At 36.1% G+C, this 21807-nt stretch overlaps 1 protein-coding gene across 1 annotated transcript in view; it reads left to right on the plus strand.

Moving 5' to 3' along the window:
- Positions 1-21807, plus strand: part of ADAM22 (ADAM metallopeptidase domain 22) — a 175418-nt gene that overhangs the window by 101031 nt on the left and 52580 nt on the right. The window contains exons 6-14 of the mRNA XM_006099078.3: positions 5920-5983; positions 7674-7743; positions 10019-10089; positions 13186-13260; positions 14902-14973; positions 15843-16009; positions 17416-17500; positions 18511-18601; positions 19772-19823. Of these exons, the coding sequence (XP_006099140.1) occupies positions 5920-5983; positions 7674-7743; positions 10019-10089; positions 13186-13260; positions 14902-14973; positions 15843-16009; positions 17416-17500; positions 18511-18601; positions 19772-19823 (747 nt within the window). The remainder of the gene's footprint in view (positions 1-5919; positions 5984-7673; positions 7744-10018; positions 10090-13185; positions 13261-14901; positions 14974-15842; positions 16010-17415; positions 17501-18510; positions 18602-19771; positions 19824-21807) is intronic.

Genomic DNA, 21807 nt, shown 5'->3' on the forward strand with positions numbered 1-21807 from the left:
TGATATGTTTTATAATTGCCTATTGTTTTTCTTAGAGCTACCGACTCTGGAAACTGTGTAAATCACACAATGGCTGTAATGTTCTGTTTGAAAGTCAATTTTCCTTATCTTAAGGTTAACCAGCTGATTTGATCAAGGAAACCCGTCTTTTCTTTACTTTCTGGTTTATACAAAAACAAAAGTCAATCCTAAAGCAGCATATGATCAGTATCTCATCCGGGCGAGAGGTGGAGGGTTGGGAAGGGCACAGAAACAAGCCAGCACTTTAATTCAGTTTTGTTAAATTTTTGTTGGTAACTTTAAAATACTTCCTGTCTGTTACCAAATTAGGGATGTGGCTTTTTCATTTAACTAACAGTTATTGAGTGTCTAGGAATATTAAGGTGATTAGGACATGAGGCTGGCCCCTAAGAGCTCAGTCTAAGGAGGAAGCTATTTCTAGCTCAGCATCCTACTATGGAATATGATAGGTATATTTGTTTCTTTAAGAGAAAGTAAAAAAACAAAACAAAACAAAAAAAACTGAGAAAGATGCAAGCTGAGAGAGGGCAATAAAGAATGAGGGCTCTTACCTGGCCCATGTGGCTCAGTGGTTGAGTGTGGACCTATGAACTAAGAGGTCATGGTTCGATTCCTGGTCAGGGTTTATGTCCGGGTTGCAGGCTCTATCCCCTTTAGTCCCCAGTAGGGGGCCTGCAGGAGGCAGCCAATACATGGTTCTCTCTTATCTCCCCCGCTCCCTATCTGAAATCAATAAAAATCCGGTCAAGGGCATGTACCTTGGTTGCAGGCACATCCCCAGTGGGAGGTGTGCAGGAGGCAGCTGATCGATGTTTCTCTCTCATAGATATTTCTACCTCTCTATCCTTCTTCCTTCCTCTGTAAAAAATCAATAAAATATTAAAAAAATTTTTTTTAAATATATTTTAAAGAAGAAGAAGAAGGAGGAGGAGGAGGAGGAGGAGGAGGAGAAAAAGAAAGAAAGAAGAAGTGGCTCCCCGAGGAGTGACTCAGGCAGACTGGGAAGGCCGCTTGCCCTGGGGCAAAACTTTCATAAAGGAAAAAAAGAATGAGGGCTCCAGAGAAATGTCTCTGAGGAAGGTGGAGTGGGCCCCTTAACAGGGTTTGATAGAATCTTCCAAGAGAGGGGTTGGATTGACAGGTCTTTAAAAAAGCAAGGAAAGAGATCTAATGGGAAAGTCCAGAAACTGTAGCTAGTCTGCCTTAGTCAGGCTCTGGCAGTAGGTATGTGAGAGGCAGAAAGGAGAGTGGGAGGATCTGTTAGTAGCCAGAGAAAAGAGGCCCCGTGCCCGACAGCATGGAGGACTTCTCTTTGCTTATTCTTTCTTCTAAAAGGCCATTTCCCTTATTTTAAATAAATTCTTTGAATAAAGAGACATTTACAAACATGAGCGCATGTCTAATATGTGAGAGCTTTGGTTTTCTTATCTGGAAAAAGCAATATTGAAGTTGCCTTTAGCAGTAAAATTGGACTGATCCCAAGATGAGTACAGCTGTCAGCTCCGATTAGTACACTGGGCCTGTTGACACTTGTGACAGCAAATGTACGTTGTAGGAGAGAGAGATAAAAAATAAGTTTTTCCCTCTCTCTGTTCCTCTTAAAATCTCAACCCAAAGTCACCTTGTAAGCATCATGCCTAGTTCTTATTCCAGTTTGCTTCCAGTTTTCCAAATGGACACAAATACTGTGAAAAGCAGAGAGAAGGTATTACTGCCTTCTAAGGGCTGTAATAGGGCTGACAAACTAAGACCAATAGCTTTCTCTAAGCCTACATAGTCATTTGAAGGAGGATGGAAAAGTAACTTGAAGGACTTTTTTTGTGACTAGATCAGGAGTAGGACTCAGAGACTACTTCAGTTGTTTTACCTTTAGAAACCTTTTCATTTAAAACTACACAAAAATAAACAGAAAACCCACTGTGTGTCTAGGAGCACCAGCAAGATTGTGGACAAGCATGTTTTGGTATTCTTAGACTTTTATAAGCGTGTGGGGAAAATTTTCTCCAGTTCCTTTTTGTTATTTATTTTTACTTCTCATCTTGATTTTACTTTCTGAACAGAAATTTCTGACAGAAATATTTGGGGTGGATATTACTAAATATTAAATGATTTATGTTGTCTCAATTGCAGTGATTAGATATGAGATGTTATTTCATCCATAATTCATCTTTTATAAAATGCACATTGAGATTTTTTTCATTTTCCTGGATTTATTTAATTCAGTAGAAGAACATAAAAGGGAAAATAATCACATTCAGATTCATGTCTTTTACGTAAAGAACCTGCAAAAGCAATTTTTTTTCAAATTCAAAGGACTAATGGGTAATATTTTGGTCTTGATGTGTTTGATGTTGCATGCATATAAGCATAACCAATAGACAAGACACTAGGGGGGTGAGGGCATGTGCCGGAGGTGGGACGGCTGTGGGAAGGTCAATGGGGATAAAAGGAAACATATGTACTACTATTTGTAATACTTTAAACAATAAAAAGATTTATGACCAAGACTACTAATACTATTACTATTATTAATACCAACATACAAAAAAATCTGGATGATACCAAATTCAAAAAGGCTCCAAAGCTGTGTTGTATGTTTGCAAACATTTGTAAGATTACGGTGACACAAGATTGCATTTCACCATAGGGACATATAGAAAAAGAGTAAATGATTTTCAGAAGATGGTGTTCCTGATCCTAGTTCTTTGTGCATTCTCACCAAAGCCTGACAGTCTCAGAGCATAAAAGGAATATACGAACAACAGCAAAGAATCAGTTCGATATTTAATACTTTATACGTTTTGTTTATTTACAATGTTAGTACTGACCTTGCGAATTGAAAAGAGCACATTAAGGAGCCAGTTTTGAGCGGTGGATTGAAAGAGATCTAATACACACAGAGGGGAAGCTTCAACATGAACAAATTGTGGCACATGATGGCCATCCCACTTCCTTGAGATTCATTATTACAACGGCCTTTGATCATTTTGCATCTGTGTATAGCATTTCTGCAGAGGGAATAGCAGTCTCAAATCTTTCTTAATAATTATAACAAAATGCTTTTGTATGTTTTTTAACAATATACTTATTTTAAAATAAAGTTGCTAAGGGATTTGCATTTTTTAAAAAAAGACAAAATCCTGTAACTATGGGTAGCTTAAGAGTGGACTCAAATGTAAGTTTATTGCCCTCTTGTGGCAATTTGTAAGAATGGCTGTTTTCTTTAAACATTTTGATGCAGCCTTTCAAAATTTTTGTTCTGTTGTTTCATAATGACTCAGTCCTAGTTGTAGGTTTTTATCAAGCATGTTCTGTATTATTGAAATTTATATAAATATAACAGAAAGGTAACAAGCCTCAAGCAAAGCAAATAAAAACACACATGCCTTTTATTTGTTAAAGAACTTTTAATAATAGCATATTATAATATAGGAGACCAGAATCTTGCAGATATAGATGGTGTGAGACTCTGCTTTCTTTATACTGTATATCATGCTGTTTAAACTCAGTAAAAATATTTGGTTTTCACATTAGATATTAACCTAATGCAAGAGGAAATAACACCCAGTACCAGTTAAGCAAAACAATCTGCTTGCAACTTAATCAGTATTGCCATGTGAACTTTGGTAAAGAGAATGGTTTTAAGTAACTTTCTCCATGGATCTGGCCAAGTCCCATCAAGGGCAAAAAGAATGTTTACTGCCATATTTGTTCTACTGTTTCGAAAAGGCTCACCCCCGCTGATTCCTTAGGCCTGGATGGCCAGTAATATATTACAAATGGCATCTGTTTAGCTTTAAATTCCAAATACAATGTCATCTGAATTCAGAAAGTGCACTCTTGTTTGAAAACCTTACAGATGTGAGAATAGCAGTTCTAAGGGTCTATGAGAGTTGAGGACATGTGGAAGATGTTAAGGCAGGAATGAAAGGAGCTGGGTAGTGGCAGAGCCCATTTCCCTAAGCCATCAGAGAGACAAATACTGTTCCCTGTTTAACAGCTTGGATGTCTTGCAGGCATTGCACTGAAGAATGACTGCAGACGATGACAGCTTCACCCCTGTTAGATGCCTGAATAATATGAACATTCCTTCAGCCCATAAGGGGCTTGATCTCAGTAGAAGGACCATGTTCCACTAAAAGGAGTGACTCTCAGCATCTCTCTGAGTGGGAGTTATGGCCATCTGCAGCTTAAAATGCCCTCCACCTCATTTCTCAATTGGCTGGCAGCCATCTCCAGTCTAAGAAGTCCAACACTGAACTCCATACTTGTGCCTTGCTCCCTGCATCCTGCTTCCTTCCTTGTTGCCAACCCCATTCTGTGCTTCTGACAGCTTTTTTCACCTTATTAAATGGCAATTCCATTTGCCCAGTTACTCAGGTCAAAACCTTCATGTCCTCACTGACAGGACTCTTTCCTCCATACTTCATCTGAAGTCATTAACAAATCCCATTGGTTCTACTTTTGAAAAATAGCCAGAATTTGTGCAGTTCTTCCTATTTGCATTATTACCACCATGATCTAAGCTACCATTTTCTTTCACCCGGGTTATTGTAATACTTTCCTCATTTCTATCCTTGCCATCCTGAAGATTACTGTTGCACAGCTTTTGAAGCAATTATTTGGAAATTGAAGGGGAGATTGTGTTTCCCCTCTGCCTAGAACCCTGCAGTGGCTCCTCATCTCTCTCAGAGTGAAAGCCAAGGCCCCAAGGGCCTACCTACCCCTCGGCCTCATTTTACAGACCTCACCCAGTCTACGCCAGCCACACTGCATCCTCCATATTCCTGAACACACCAACATCCTCTTAGGGCTTGATTCTGAAGTGCTGTCTGTGCAGATATCCTTATGGCTCTCCCCATCACTTCTTTCAGGCCTGTGCTTAAATGCGTCTTCTCTGTGAAGCCTTGCTCTGACCCTCTGTGTAAATTAGCCATCTTCTGTCTTTGGTTTCTATCTCCAATCACCTGGCACCAGTTATTGCTCTTACCCTGCTTTAGTTTCCTCCCTAGAATTTGCCACCTGTCATATATATTTAGTTGTGATTATATATCTTCTATGTCCTCCCTAGAATGCACGTGAGCACCATGAGGGCAGAGAAGGGGTCTGTTTTGTTTAGTACTCTATCCTCAGCACCTAGAACAGTGCATTGCACGTGCTTTCTAAATGTTGTTCAATGAATGAATGATAATGAAGGTAGGTAAGCAGCTCCGGAACCAATCTGCCTGGGCTCTATTCCTGCCTCGGCTCTTATTGATTATGTTGTTTGGGCAAGTTACTTTGTCTCTTTGGGCTTTGGTTTCTTTACTTGTAAAATGAGGATAGTCATTGTGCCTGCCTCATACATTTTTGGAAAAGAGAGAGTGTACTTAGTTCATGGTAAGTTGTGGAAATGTGTCAGCTCTTGTCACTATAGCATCTTCCATGTGTGTGGTAGGTAGGCAGTTCTGAGTAGAGTCCCTGGCAACCTGCATCAGAATTGCATGGGGTTGTTTAAAATGCAGCTTCCTGGGCCCCCATTCAGGAATATGAGGAAGGTCCTGAAAGTTTTGCATATTTACTAGCACATTAAAGTTTTAGAATTATATGTTGGAGAGTGGAATAATGGACCACAATTAGAGAATGGTGATTATGAGCCTAGAGAACAGTCTAGATGAGGAGACCCTGCTGCTTGTGAGGAATCAGACGGATGGACCTTCCCCTCTCAGCAGTGTGTGTGTGTGTGTGTGTGTGTGTGTGTGTGTGTGTGTAGTATGTGATGTGATGGGTAGTGATAGGTAGGACTTGGAAGTGGTGTTGAGAAGTAAACTGGTCCTCTAGCTGCTGCCGATTTTAAAATGATTTTGTTCCGAGACAGGAGTTGGTAGCCATGACTAATTATTTTCTTGTTTTTGACAGTGGGATGTTCTATGATGGGAACCACACCTATCTCATTGAGCCAGAAGAAAATGACACCTCCCAAGTAAGTGCTCCTCTGTTGTGGCAAACGTGAAAGTTGATGCTGAAAGCTTTTTTCTTCCTCTTTTTCCCCTCTCTGCTTTATTTTATTTAAATATATATTTAAAATAATATTGAATATGTCAAAACCACAAGTGGTTTTTTTTCTTTCTCTTTTAAAAAAATCTGTCTCTCCTTTAAACTGAAAATACTTTCCTTCAGAGGTATTCTGTAGCTTCCATTTCTCTCTCCACCACAATGTATTGTGATCTGTCTTAGTCTGCTCAGGATGTCATTACAAAACACTGGGTGGCTTAAACAACAGACATTTATTTTCTCACAGTTTTGGTGACTGGAAGTCCAAGATCAAGGTGTCAACAGGGTCAGTGTCTTGGTTGAGGGCTCTGTCTTCGGGTTGCAGACAGATGCCTTCTTGCTATGTCCTCACATCGCAGAGAGAAAGAGAGAGCTCTGGTGTTTCTTCATCCCCTTCTATGGGCACAACCCTATTGAACAAGAGCCCCACTCCTACAACTTCACTTAATTATCATTTCCTCACAGGCCCTGTCTCCAAATGCAATCACATTTGGAGTTAAGGCTTCAACATATGGATTGGTGTGGGGGGAAGGGAGGCAAACATTTATTCTATAACAGATCAAAGCCAGATACGTGATTTTCCACCCTCCCTTTCTTTTCTAGATTTGAGATTTTGCTCTATTGTCTTCAAAGCCCAGTGCTGATGAAGTTTAGAGAAATCTAAGTTTTCTCAATTCTTCTCTCACTTTAGTTGAAATATTCATTTCCCACAAATTAGAAAATGATTGAGTTAATGTTATAGACTAGAGAGAAACGTAATCCACTTCCATTCTAGCTCTGTACACACAATTATTCTTCCTTGTATCATGGAAGGAACATTGATCAAACACTTAGAGAGGCAAATACTTTCAAGAAACAAATTGTTTTGCCCCCCCATAATCTTGTTTGAGGAAACTATCTGTATTTGTATATTATTTTCTGGTCTCCACTGCCTGTTCTCCTGTCACTTTGCTTGACCGTGTGATTTTTATTTTTAAAAGGTGATATAATGAAACTTGACTATGACATTCTTCTTTTAATATCATGAAACTATATTTATGGTAGTTCTTATCATGTTAGTAATTGAATGAAGCCAGATGAAGTTAATTGAATGTTCATTAATTTTTCTTAGACAAAATATGGCTTTTTATTGGTTGGCTTTTCACAGAATTTTGGATGACACTTGAATTTTGGAGCAAGGTCCATTTGGGCATCTGCTGTGCCAGTCAGCATGCTCTTTAATACAAGCAAGTGTGTTAGCTCAGCATTCTTTGCCTAGCAAAGCTCTCTGACTCTAAAAGGGAGGCAGGGAATCATGGAAAGGAACCAGTCATAAAAAACATTAACCCATTTTCCCAGATGCCTTGCTTCTCCTTGGGGGGATAGGCCCATTCATTTATTTTCCAAATGGCTTCTCTGTTTGTGAAGGCATTTTGCTTCTAATAGGATGTCACTCGGGTGCAGGAGAACACGGGAGTGAGTGTGAGCTCTTGTGCAATGGCTCATCGCCACTTTAAACCCAGCAGTCTGTGTAGTCAAGTTACGGTGTCTTAAGGGTTCCAGCTCCTCCAGCTCTGATTGCCCGAGGCTGGAGGTGTCTGGAAGCACATGCTTAATCTCTATTGTCTGTGTTATTTCAGGAGGATTTCCGTTTTCACTCAGTTTATAAATCCAGACTCTTTGAATTTCCTTTGGATGATCTCCCCTCTGGTATGAAATTCTTATAATGACTTAAAAAAACAACTTTAATAATTTATTTGAATACTGTAGAGCTCATCTATAGCTGGAATATTGGTAGCACGCAAATGCTCATAATCTTAGAGAGAAAGTCAAGTGTGTCAAGAGGGAGAATAAAATGCAGAATTACCTCATGCTGACAGTGGATGAGTTTGGAAAGATATAACTCAAACACATTGAAGGAAAACTTTTTAAAATTGTAAGATTCCAAGTAAGGTACTATAAGATAAATAACGTTAGATCAGAAATCAGTCTGCATAGGTAACATATGTAAAAATTCACTCTTGGTAAAATACTGTGTTGTAAACGTAGGGTTGAACTCTTAATCATTTCCCATTTGCTGTTATCCTCATCTCTCTATGCCCCAGCATTTTAAGGAAGAACTATTTTAGATTAACATTTTTGTTTTATGTGCTATTTGTTGAATTAGTCTTTCCTTCTCATGAATGTTTTTTGGTCCATTTGTTTACAGATGTTGATTTAAGAGTTGCATCCAAATCTTTACGTGAAAATTGGCCTCGTTTAGTGGAGCAGTGATTGTGCAGGGTCCTAGCTACGCGGGGCTCATTGTGTTCTCCTCTGAAGACAGGGCGCACTCCCAATATCTGGGGTGGAGATGCTTCTCCCTGTTGAGTGAGCCCTGATCATGGCCATAATACATTCTAAATTTTAATCTCACTTTAATTTGTGCAACAGCTCTGTGAGATATATATTAATATTTCCATTTTATAGATGAAGCTCAGCTGGTTTCTTTTCCATGGTCCCACAGCTAGGAGGAGATGGACTGGAAGTTTGGATTATGGCACAATGAGAATGTTCTCTGGGAGAGAGGACCAAGGGGAGTTGGAAAATTTACTAAACTGACAGCAAATCCTAAACTACTGCTTAGGAAAATGACTTAAAAGTTTTCATTGTCTTCTCATCAGAAATGAAATAAATATTTTCTAATGTCCCTTCCTCTCTGAAATAAATTTGTAACTCCTTGACTTCATGCCGTTCCCTTAAAGAGAACTAGGACTCTCCCTTCTCTCCCGTTGCCAAGGGGATATAAGGTCCTATTTTATAGAATTCACTATTTTGAAAAATCTGCAAATGAGCATATAATGCTCTTATTTCACACAGCTACCTATGTAACTTTTATAATCCCTCTTATGGGAAGAAAATTATTCATGACTAGCTGCCTGAGAATAAAGCCACAATCTAATAGATATTACTGGAAGTAATCAACATTAATTAATATTTAAAGTGATAAATAACCCCCCCCCAGACTTTATTGTAGGCTTGCCATGATACAATCTTGTAATTTGAAAAAAAAAAAAAAGAGACTTTCTTGAGGGCTTATTTCCAACAGAAATTTTGGAAGTCACTTGGCCATTTTGCTGTTATTAAAAATGAGTTTTGAACATATTCTTTGAAAACTCAGGTCTATATTAATTAATTTCTGGTTTTCTTTTCTTATCAGAAGTTGGCCCTGTCAATTTTGAGTGTTATTTACCTTTCAAGACGCTTAGATTTACTATGATAAGTTAGAAGAAAATTAGAAATAAATGTCAAAACTGCAATTTTTGTGAAATAAGCTCAAAAGTAAACTTATTATTTTGTAATCAAATATAGTTTCACTGGGTTATGGATTATCAGCACCTTTGTCTTTTTATGCATTATGTATTTCCCAGAGACAGAATATTATCAGGTGTTCTCCACACTTGTTTGATGGTAGAACCTTTTGTTTTACGTGACACATCTCTTAGGACTAGTGTCTTTTCTTTCTTTGTTTTTCTTTTTGATCAATTTTATACTCTCATATATGAGAATCTTAATTGCTTCACCAACACTTCTTCACCAACACTTAGAGTGTCATTCTTTAGTGAAGGTCAGTAGTAAACATGTAGGTCAAGTTGGCTATTTAGAAGGTTCCCAATAAAGAATGTAATGGTTTTATGGGAGAAATATGAGAAAAACTTTGAGATAAGTTAGAACAGGAATAATGTTTGAAATTTTTTTGAATTATACTCATTCATAATGTATTTATTCAGTATTGATATGAACACAATTGTTTTGATTAATGTTCTGTATTATCATTAAGTGCAACATTATATCTTATAAAATTTACTAGTTATTAATAATTACAAGTATTAATAAAGTATAATTATATAATTTTTATTAGGAAGGGCTAGTAAAACTTTGATTGCCTTGTATGAAATAAAGATAGAAATTTCAATAAGTTTAATTTATTTTTATTTCCTTTTAGAGTTCCAACAAGTAAACATCACTCCACCAAAATTTATTTTGAAGCCAAGACCAAAAAGGACTAAACGGCAGGTATGTATTCACAGGTATATATCGTGATGCTTTAAAAACACGTGGCAACTGCCAGTCAATTGACTCCACATTAAGTCCCTGTGAGAGGATATTAGTCAAGACATTTGTCAGGGTGTGGTAAGCAGTAAGCACGATGGATCTGTCGCCAGCAGTGGAGGTGTGGCTATATTTTTTCATAGACTCAGAAAGGACTCAAGACAGTGGTGATAATGTGGTTATTCATCATGTAGATGGATTATGGAGCCCTGCCGTGGCATCTCAGATGCTTTCTGACACAGGCCTTTTTCCTTACCTGGTATGCACCACCTAGTATGCATATCCTGGGATCTGCCTGTATGGTGCCTAACCTTGTGTTTATCCTTTTAAAGATAACCCCTTCTGAGTGAATACATCAGGTTTTGAAGCCACAAATGCTATTGTTACATCTGAGTTATTTTGGAGTCTAGAATATAAAATTAGGATGTCTACTTTATGAAATTTCAATGCATCTTGGACTTAGTAATAAAAATAACAACTGTTTGTACAGTGCTTTAACCACATGAAGTAGGTACTACTATTATTACTCTTATCCAGGAAAAAAACAATGGCTTTTCAATGTGAAAATGACTCATGCAGAATTATGGAACTGATACATGGTTCAGACAAAATAAGAACTCGGGCCATCAGAATTAAGCAATCATCACCATTGTGGTGGTGGTTGGTGTGATAGTATGTGTGTGGCATAAAAACACAGGGTGAGAGAACTAGATCTCTAGTAAGATCAAACTGTTGAAGGAAACAGGTATTTTCTTTTTAAAATATGTTTAATCTGTATGAAATAAAACACGTTTACAGACAAATTTCTAGTGTGAATAGTAATTGCTAAATTTTATTGAGTACTTACCATGTGCCTGGCCCTGTTCTAAGAATTCTAATTGTATTAACACATGTAATCCTCATTATAATCTTATGAGGAAGGTATTATTACTATTATCTCCATTTTACTGATAAGGACATTTAAGCATAGGAGGCTTAAGTAACTTGCCCATGGATATATTGGGTTACCCAGTGGTGGATCTGGGATTCTGACCTAGAAAGTCTGGTCTCAGAGAAGTTCTGATAACCACATATGCTTAATATACTGACTTTCGGAAGTCTTTGTGTTCTATGAATTACTACTATGAACTTTATATATTTTGTGAATATGCATATATATGGAGGCCCAATTAAATAGACATAAGTAATTGCCATGAGGATTTAATTGGAAACAGGAATTATTTTCATGAGTTAATAAGTGAGAGAATAGGATGATTTTCTGTTGATATAATTCTTTATGTTTTTCATAAACATTTGTAACATCCAGTCATATGCTAAGCAGACAAACTCTTGATTTCTCTTTCTGAGAACCACGTGGACCCAGGGAGATGAAGTGTTTTAAAACTGTGTGGCCAATATTGGCAACTTTCTGACCTTCAGAAAATGTGGAAACTTGTGAATCTACTGTATTACCTTATAAGGCTCAGTCTCCTCCACAGTTAAAAAGCAGAGACTAGCATCCTAAAAACACCCATTTTAAAAGAGACTCCTGTGATTGGGTGCAGTTTATGTGACTTTTTGGTTTGCAAAGCTCAAATTATGTCTGTCATTCCTTACCAACTTATAAGGGATTTTGAAAAAATATATTTTTTAAAGTTTGGGAGTGTGTTAGCAATGAAACAAAATCCACATGGCAGGAATGTTTTAGTTTGCTTTAAATGCAGTACTCAAAACACATTCATTATGGATTTAGGTTTGATTGTATACCCTCATCACCAAAATGGCGCTTGGGCAAGTGAGCAAAAGATTTTATTGAAAAAACTGTTTATCAAAAAGCATGGCGTAAAGGAAAAAGTTAATTTTGCGTACCTTGTTAAAGAGTGTGTTATAGACTAACTGCGGAGAACAAAGGCATATGGCTGCCTTAGTGGCTCTTGCCAGTAGCGTTCTCTGGTCATGATTTTGAAGGTGGAGAAAATTTGTTGTTGAACAGACAGATGTAGCTGCACTGCATAACCCAAACCTGGGAACTCTCAGAACTATCCTAACAAAGTTCCTGTGTCATTTGGGGGATCCCCTCACTCCTGCCAGAGGAAGGAACATGTCTCAACCCCAGATTTGGAGATTAAAGAACACAAGTGTCAATCATCTCACTCCCGGTAGACCTCTCAGAGATTCCCAGGAGCTTAAATTAAACCATTTTATTACAATCTCTGAGGTCTACTGTTAAATGAAAATAGCCTGAGAATGAAATAGATGGAAGTACATAATGAAATGCCTATCCTTTGATTTATATGCATACATATTTCTGGAAGAAACCAGTAACTGCTGTACCCATTGTTGGGGAAGGATAAAAACTGGGTAAATGGGGACAGAGGCGAGAGGAAGACTTTTACCCTCTACTTGTTTATAATTCTTTAATTATTGAACCATGTAAATGTATTACTTCCTCAAAAACCAAATTAATTGAAGAAAATGAAAAAATAAATGCTAAATGAATAAAAGGGGGAAACTGTTTTGTTTACTTCTCCCATATTTTTTAGTTTCTCTTATTAAAAAATTTTCAGCTTTATTGAGGTATAATTAACAAATAAAATTGTGAGATATTTAAGTGTGCATTGTGAAAACATTTCCCCCATGGAGTTAATTAACACATCTATCACCTCCCTCATTTACCTATTTAGGGAGTGAGAACATTGACGTTCTACTTTCTTAGCAACTTTGTTATACAAGGCAGTATTATTAATGTGAGTGTCCATCAAAGAATAAATGGATCAAGAAAATGTGGCATATATACAATAGAATATTATTCAGCCTTAAATCCAAAATACAAAAATGCACGGTATCACTTATAAATGGAATCTAAAAAACAACAACAAAAAAGTCAAACTCATGAAAACAATAGAAAAGTGGTTCCCAGGGTCTAAGAGGTGGGGGAATAGGGAGAGGTGGTGAAAAGGCACACATTTTCAGCTATAAGATGAATAAGGTCTGAGAATCTAATGTCTAACATATTTTTTAGTTTTTCACAGCCAAGTTCAGAGGGCCTATTTAGGTGCCATTTCCTTTACTATATTGCAGCTCCATCGCCATCCTCGAAATGTAGAGGAGGAAACCAAATATATTGAACTGATGATTGTGAACGATCATCTCATGGTAGGATTTGCTGAATTTGTTGTTGTTTGCACTTGTTCGTACCTTGGATAAAACTGGTCAGTGCAGGAATATGTTTAGAAGAAAGAGGTCCATAAAGCGTTAACCTGGACAAGGTATTTGTGTAACCAGATATGTTTGTTACCCAGCAACAACCTATAAAAAGGAAACACCCTTAGGTGAAAGTAACTAATGGTATTTTGTGAGTTCCAAAAATATTTCTGGGACTCATAATGTCAACTCTTTCTTGATTAATATCAATTCCTACTTGACTAATATAGGGGCTAATACTTCCTCTTACTAAAATGGCAAGATTTTAAAATAATGAAAAGTTCCACTAGTGAGACACCAATAATGTGACACTTTAGTTTTCAATGTTCAAGTTTATCCTAGTGAAATAGAAGCAACATTTCTATTTCTGTCTTGCTGTGCAGTAAACCATATGGGAAAGCTTATATAGCCAAGTAATATAGATTTTTAGGATTTTTAGGATAAGAACCTAGCAAAACTCATTTTTGTTGAGTCTGTTATTTTTTTATATTCAATTTTATAGATTCAGTTCATGGGCATGTAGCAGTCATATGGTTATAGTCACAGTCTAGTCTTATATTAATTCTGCATAACTAGGGCATTGTACTAAAAGTGTTCAATGATGCACATTGCTTGATTTTATTTAATTTCACATGAAAGTACATTTGGATTTACTTTGATTTATTTGAGGGAAAATATAATTTATTTACATATGATTAAACAAATAATATCAATTTTAATTCTTTTTACTGATTATACCATCAAGATTGAGTGCTTCTTTCTTGCTCAGGCTAAGACTAAGTTTTACCTTTCTACCTTTTCAAATTCAGTGCATGTTACTATTCCCTGAGATTTTTACAAAACAAGCATAAGTTGCAAAAACATAATTTTGGGTATTTTGGAATATCACAAATTCAGATGTCTATAGACATCTTTATGCAGAAAACACAAATCAAGTGAGTCAGGTGTTAAACAATAGTGAGGAGTGAGGCCTGTGGTGAAGAAAGGAATGTCACATGGCTGGTCTAGTGGGTCCCGTTTTTACCATGTGGGGATGCTAATTTAAAGTGAAGCCAGAAATCAGGTTTTACATGATATTTCCTGAGTTTTAAAACAGCACTGGGGCCAAACAAAAGATATATGTGATTCACATCTACCCTATAAACTACCACTTTGTAACCTTTAGGGCTTTCTTCTCCTGACTGAATACGTCTTATAGAATTCATACATTTTTATACTTTTAGCAATATTCACATTCACTTTATCTGACTTGGATGCTACTTATATTAGTATGTCTTGCAATTCATAGATAACTTTATATGTTTTAATCATTTCTGAATAATAATCTCTTGGTAGAAATAAATTTGTGGAGTAGATGGAATGAGTATTTTTTCCTTCATATCACAGATGAGTAAACTGAGGCCTCCAACTTTTAAGAGCCTTTTCTCAGACTACAGCATGTAAAGGACTAGGTCTCAATTCTTATTTATTTATATAAGAATTTTTTTTAACAGAAAACCATAGAGATCTTTCAATTACACCATGTTTTCTTTGTTGAGTTGATTATTTGCTGATGACTTTGAAAGCCCTTCACTTGTTTCCTTTTGCTTTCAGTTTAAAAAACATCGGCTTTCAGTTGTACATACCAATACGTATGCGAAATCTGTGGTGAACATGGCGGATTTAGTAAGTATCAACCCGATTCAATATTGCCATAGAGGAATTTTATCACTTGATGGCTAGCAGAACAGATAATATGGTTTTTACATTTTCACTACTCTAAGTTATGCTTTAGCCAAGGTGTCTCCCAAATCCCTGGTAACCGTGCAGTTGACTTTATTGACTTCGATATCTGGCTGGGAAGATGACAAAAGGAAGTGGCCACAGTTTCCCACATGTTTATGCCTGATATTCCTTCCTGAATTTTTCACATGGGAAAAAGAAAAGGTTGGGTCATAGGCCCTAACAAAGATACTCACCTTGTACTTCCACCAGTGGAAAAGCAGTATAAGATTTGCCTTTTTCAAAAGGGTGCCTGATGCTGTGGGAATTATGCAACTAAATAATCCTACCGAATCTACTTTCCAAATCTTCCCCTCACAAGACAATGAATTGCACTGTACATGCGCACCCGTACGTGGTATTTTGTGGAAGAGCCACACTCAAGGGGCCAAAGAGCCGCATGTGGCTCGCGAGCCGCAGTTTGCCGACCACTGTGCTAGGGGAACTCAAGAATGCATGGATGCTTTGTCTGGGTGCCAGAAGGTGGACTCAGGGAGAGCCTTGAATAAGGGCACAAGTATTTGTCAAAACATGATTTTTTTTGTTTCTAACTAGTGCTATTCTTTGGGTGTTAATTGCTAAACAATTGATTCCCTGTTTCTCAAGGGAAATGCATGTAAGTTAGAAAAATAATTATCTCCCTTAAAAACAATGAAATTTCTTACATTAACTAAAACTCAAGGTGTTTCCTTAAGTAGAAATTTTTGTCCTGTTCATTAAACATTTGATGTTACCACATGTATAGCTGGTGTGTTCATTTTGTTATATACTAGATATATAAAGACCAACTTAAGACCAGGATAGTATTGGTTGCCATGGAAACCTGGGCAGCTGACAACAAGTTTGCCATATCTGAAAATCCATTGATCACCCTACGTGAGTTTATGAAATACAGGAGGGATTTTATCAAAGAGAAAAGTGATGCAGTTCACCTTTTTTCGTACGTAACTTTTGTAATGATTTATTACTTTTCCTGGTTCCATGTTGAATGCTCTATGACCTGTGACTGCAGTGTATCCTTTGTACTGCATAATACAATTAGGATTTGATAGGGAAGATGCATTTGGAAGAAGTTTTTAAAGTATAGATTGTTTCAAATTGGCATGAAAATGTAAGAGCTTTAATTTTGAGTTATTTTCTTATTGCATATACATTTCATTTAAATTTTCAAGAGGTTTAATGAAAGCATGTATTGAGTAGAAGTACTGTTAATGTTCATACAGAGTATTTTTGACTTATTAATTATACTCTTTAAAGTTGTTGGCTTTTAAATGTTAACTATGTTTTTGATTTAAGATGAGAGCTTAGTATTTCCAGAGTTTATCTTTTGTTTTTCTCACTCTTAAAGGTTTTTTTATAACATGTTTATTTGATGTAATAGCAAGATATATATAATAGCATTTTAAAAACCTATCATTTGAAGTCAGAGCTTTTGTTGAAGAAAGTTATAAATGGAAGTAAAAGAGTATATTTGGGGGGTAACTTTTTATTTTTATATAATTTCAAACTTAGAGAAAAGTTGTAAGGGAAAACCCTATGCCTTTCATCCAGACTCATTAATTGTTTACATTTTGCCCCATTTGTTTTATTATTTCTTTCCTTTCATTCTTCTTACCCCTTTTTCTTCCTTTCATCCATCTATCAGGTTTTTTTTTTCCCCTGAACCATTTGAGAGTAACTTGGAGACCTTACTAGGCATTTACTACTTAATACTCAAGGCATTTTCTTATATAACTATAGTAAATTATTAAAACCAGATAATTTAGCATTGGTATAATATGTGATTTAACCTACAGTCTATATTCAAATTTTACTAATTGTCTCAATAATGTCTTTTATAACTAATTCTCTCCTGCCTCAAATTCAGAATCTAATGCAGGACCACACATTGCTGTCATGTCTCTTTAATCTGTAATCTGGAAGATTTCCTCAGCCTTTCTTTGTTTATTTTGAACTTAACACTTTGAAGCGTTTAGGCCAATTATTTTATAGAATGCCCCTCTTTGTGGGGCTGATATTTTCTCGTTATAAGATTCAAGTTATGCATTTTTTGGCAGAAATAGCACAGTAGTGATTTTGTATCCTTCTCAGAGTACATCTTATTAGTAATTCTTTTTTAATAGGTAGAGTTCTCTTGAAGATAGTGATTATATGGGGAAACATCCTCAGAAACCTTTCTTTTTGGTCATGTGTATAAATAATTTTCATATTCCTTCTTGGCTTCAGGAACATATAGTATACAAATGTTATGTGCATTGAGAAAATAAGTGTGATAAATTAATAATGAGAGGTGTTATGATATTTGAACTGCGAGCAGTAAGTATTTTTCATTTCCTTTTCTGAAAGGGGAAGTCAATTTGAGAGTAGCCGGAGCGGGGCAGCTTATATTGGTGGGATTTGCTCGTTGCTGAAAGGAGGAGGCGTGAATGAAGTAGGTGTGAACATCTGTACAGTACAAAGTGGTATGATGGCTGAAAATGTTTTCCTAATATTTAAGAGATAAGTTCTCAGTATTGCACATTCTCCACGTTAGGTTGTTTTATTAATACCAGTGTAGTTACTGTAAATGACCAGAGGGCAGAATAAGGAAATAACAGACGATAATATCTGATAATTCTGTTCATGGTCTACTTAGAATAATTTCCAGATTTAGCTATTTACAGATTATATAGTGAAAATATTTACTTTTACCTTCATGGACAATAAAGCCTTGTTTATCACTTTGATTTTCCAGAGAATTGAGTAATTCTCTGAATTGTCCAGCATACTACAAAAACCCAATTGGAAATTTTCTTCCTTCTTTGATACTTGGCAAATTTTTGGAGAAAAAAATAGACCAGGCTTTTCAAAGGGTTCCTTCTACCCCTAAGGCACTAAACCTGATGGACGTGACCTAAAAGGAAATACTTGAATCCTTGGGAGGCTGTATATTGAAAAAAATACCTCTAGGCCCCCTTAAGTTTCTTTTGGCCAAAGACCATCACCACATCCTGTTATTTAGCTTTTGTTCTCAGAAGCCACGTTCTATTTAGTTTGGGGAAATTTCAGGAGTACAAGTGGACACACAGAGATGGAAAGTTCCAAATAATTTACTCATTTATTATTATTATTATCCAAATCACTAATTATATGTAAGTATTACATTTTTTCAGACACATCACTGGTGAAATTTGGACTCAGAATTAGGTTTAAGTTTCCAAACCGATAAGCTGGCGATTCCCTGGTTTCTAGTCTATAAGGCTTAATCAAACACAGATTTATTTCTTACTACGTCTCCCCAAATGCTCAGTAGTTCAGTATTGGCTATTATGTGTTTAACCTGTGCCAAATAAAATACTTAGAGATTGCTTATTTTCAATTATATTGTGAATTTTTCTCTGGCCCATCTTAAATAAAAATAATTTGCATTGACATGTATTTTACTTTTGTTTTGTTTTTCAGTTTGGGAAAACTGATTTAATGGCAGTTACACTTGCCCAGTCATTAGCCCATAATATTGGTATTATCTCAGACAAAAGAAAGTTAGCAAGTGGTAAGTTAAAGTACATGTGTGGTATAATTGTATTTAAAATAGACTATCTGTGAAATATTTTGGAGAATGAAATTCTTTAATTCAGTTGCTTGATCAAAAGAGTTTGGATGATAACATAAGATAAACAGCTAGGGCATAAAACAAAACATTTTTCAAAAGTAATACACCATTATATTTATATTACAGATGAAAATTTCTCCATGTGTTATGAATGTTTAAAGTTATGTGATGATAAACGTTTGAATTTCACATAAAAAGGACAAAATAATTTTAAATGTTTTAATAAAAAAATCCTAGGCATATAGGTTTAAGGCATACTGTTTTATTACGGTTTATTTAAAACATCTCTTAATATGGCCATAGAGAATTTGCCTGACTGATAAAGGGCTTAGTCAATATGGACCTAGTGAAATATGCTATGTTTAGCATCTATGAGGAATATATTTTACCAAGTTATTTCACTATGTATTATGAGTACGTTGCTTATAGTCATATTTATTTTATTTTTAATAACAGACATTATAAATATGATTGCTTATATTGATAACTATTATAATTTGTGGATTCTATGACAAACAATTGAATGCCAGTATTATCTACATGTAGCTACTCATTTAATCCTCTAGATATTCCTACAAGATATGCATTATTAGCTCCATTTTACAGATGTGACTAGATCATAAAAGGCTAATGTCTCAAGATTAAGTTAAATGGCAAGCCCAGGTTTTGAACCTGGGTGATTCTGATTCTGAAACCCTTCTGCTTAACCGATATATCATACTGCCTTCTGCCAGCAGCCTTGGTGTAGAGGCTTTTTAACAATAAACAGGAAATTATAAGAATTCTCATAAAGGCCTGTGAAACTAAGATCCTGGAGTGGTGTGTCACTATTTCATTGTATTTTATTTTAAGTGAATTCTTTCAAAATATGGCCACTTGATAAAATATCAAAAATATTTAATTTTAGTAAGAATTATGTAAACTTGACAGGGTCAGGGTAGATTTTTGTGGTTATTCACTGCATAGAAACTATAAAAAAATTAGAAAGCAAGTATTACTTTTTAAAAATTATATTAGGAATAAAGTTAAGATATACTTTTTAAGATAGGAACTACTTGAAGGCACCTGTTTTTACTTTGTAGTAAGGCATGTGTATTCCTCTTCTCTTAGGTGAGTGTAAATGTGAGGACACATGGTCTGGATGCATAATGGGAGACACCGGGTGAGCCACTCTACTTGAAAATACCTCACTTTTCCTTTCCCTGCTGTGCTGCTGTCTTCCTAGGAATATGACACCCAATAACTTAGTGCATGGACCCTCACCACAGGCATTTAGGAGAGAATCAGTAGGTTTTCTCAGTGGCTTTGTTATGTAAAATATTTTCACAAACGACTATCTTATTTATGAAAACAATTGATGTCAATTAATCCAGAAGGTCAAAGGTCAACGATGTTTTTGACCTTGAATCTAGGCTGGAAATGAGGAACAGTTTCCTTCTTGATGGCTTACATACTAATCTCATTCCTTTTACCTTCTTCAATTCAAATTCAGTGGGTAATAAACAGGACTGTACTGGTAAGCTGACTCACAAAAACAAAAACAAGAAAAAAGCCCAGATTTGTCACTTCTCGGATTGCCAGCAGCCTTCCACCATAAGTAGAGCCTATGGTGTAGACCAGTGATGGCGAACCTTTTGAGCTCAGCGTGTCGGCATTTTGAAAAACCCTAACTTAACTGTGGTGCCGTGTCGCATATAGAAATTTTTTGATATTTGCAACCATAGTAAAACAAAGACTTACATTTTTGATATTTATTTTATATATTTAAATGCCATTTAACAAAGAAAAATCAACCAAAAAAATGAGTTCTCGTATCACCTCTGACACGTGTGTCATAGGTTCACCATCACTGGTGTAGACACTACAAGGGCTGGTTTCAAGCTACCACACGCGCCTCACTGAACGAGGAGTGGGAGGAGTTGTGCACAATTGCTCTCCTGAGAAAGGTTTTTATTTGTACCCTGTCCCACCCGTCACACACTATCAGGCATTAACCTTTTATTCTTTCTAAATTCTACAATCATTCCTTTCGTGCCAAGCTTATCACTACCCTTTAGTTGTCTTTTTTAAAATTAATCTTCATTGTTGAGGTTACTACAGATGGCCCTCTTTTTTCCTCCCATAGCTCCCCTCCACCCGGTTCCCACCCCACCCCAGGCCCTCGCCACCCTATTGTCTGTGTCCATAGGTAATGCATACATGCATATAAGATCTTTGTCTAATTTCTTCTCGAACCTCCCTCCCCCGCCCCCCCCCCCCACACACTTTTAAACTTTCATCATCTTGTGCTCTTATTTCAGTAACATTCCAGATACTCAGCTTCGGGGCTCCCTCTCTTCCATCCACTTCCATCATAATTGAAAAGGTAGAAGGAATGAAAGAGTGAACAGTTATAAACTATTATCCAGATTTTAAAAATTAAATATTTACTATATAATTAAATACCATGGTTAATGTTACAATAACAATATTAAAATAATGTTTAAATGCAATATCTTTTTCTTTTCATTTTTATTGTTCTTTTATAAAATTTGGATCCTGTTGGCTATATAACTATTTATTCATTTTTTTACTTAACATTATATAATCAACATTTTTTTCTGAGTCTTTATTTTTGAACACCATGATTATTAATAACTACATGGTATTCTATTTTATTAACAGGTAGTTGTTTTTTTTAACTGTTGAACATTTAGGTTACTTTCATGTTATTTGCTATTATAAACTGTGCCACCATAAATATCTGAGTTCAGACATATTTGAACACATAGCTAATTATCTCCTCAAGAAAAATTTTTTATTTTATTTATTTTTTAAAATATATTTTATTGATTTTTTTTACAGAGAGGAAGGGAGAGGGATAGAGAGTTAGAAACATCGATCAGCTGCGTCCTGCACACTCCCCACTGGGTACGTGCCCGCAACCAAGGTACATGCCCTTGACCGGAATCGAACCTGGGACCCCTCAGTCCGCAGGCCGAAGCTCTATCCACTGAGCCAAACCGGTTAGGGCTCAAGAAAAAATTTTTAAATTAAAACTATTAGATTTGAGAATATTTCTCATTTTGAAGATTCTTAACACACATTGCCAAATTGCTCTATAGTTATTTCTTTTTCTATTGACCCTTTGTTACTTTATTTGTATA

The sequence above is a fragment of the Myotis lucifugus genome, unplaced genomic scaffold (assembly GCF_000147115.1).
Source record: "Myotis lucifugus unplaced genomic scaffold, Myoluc2.0 scaffold_257, whole genome shotgun sequence".
In the NCBI taxonomy this organism is placed as follows: Eukaryota; Metazoa; Chordata; class Mammalia; order Chiroptera; family Vespertilionidae; genus Myotis; species Myotis lucifugus.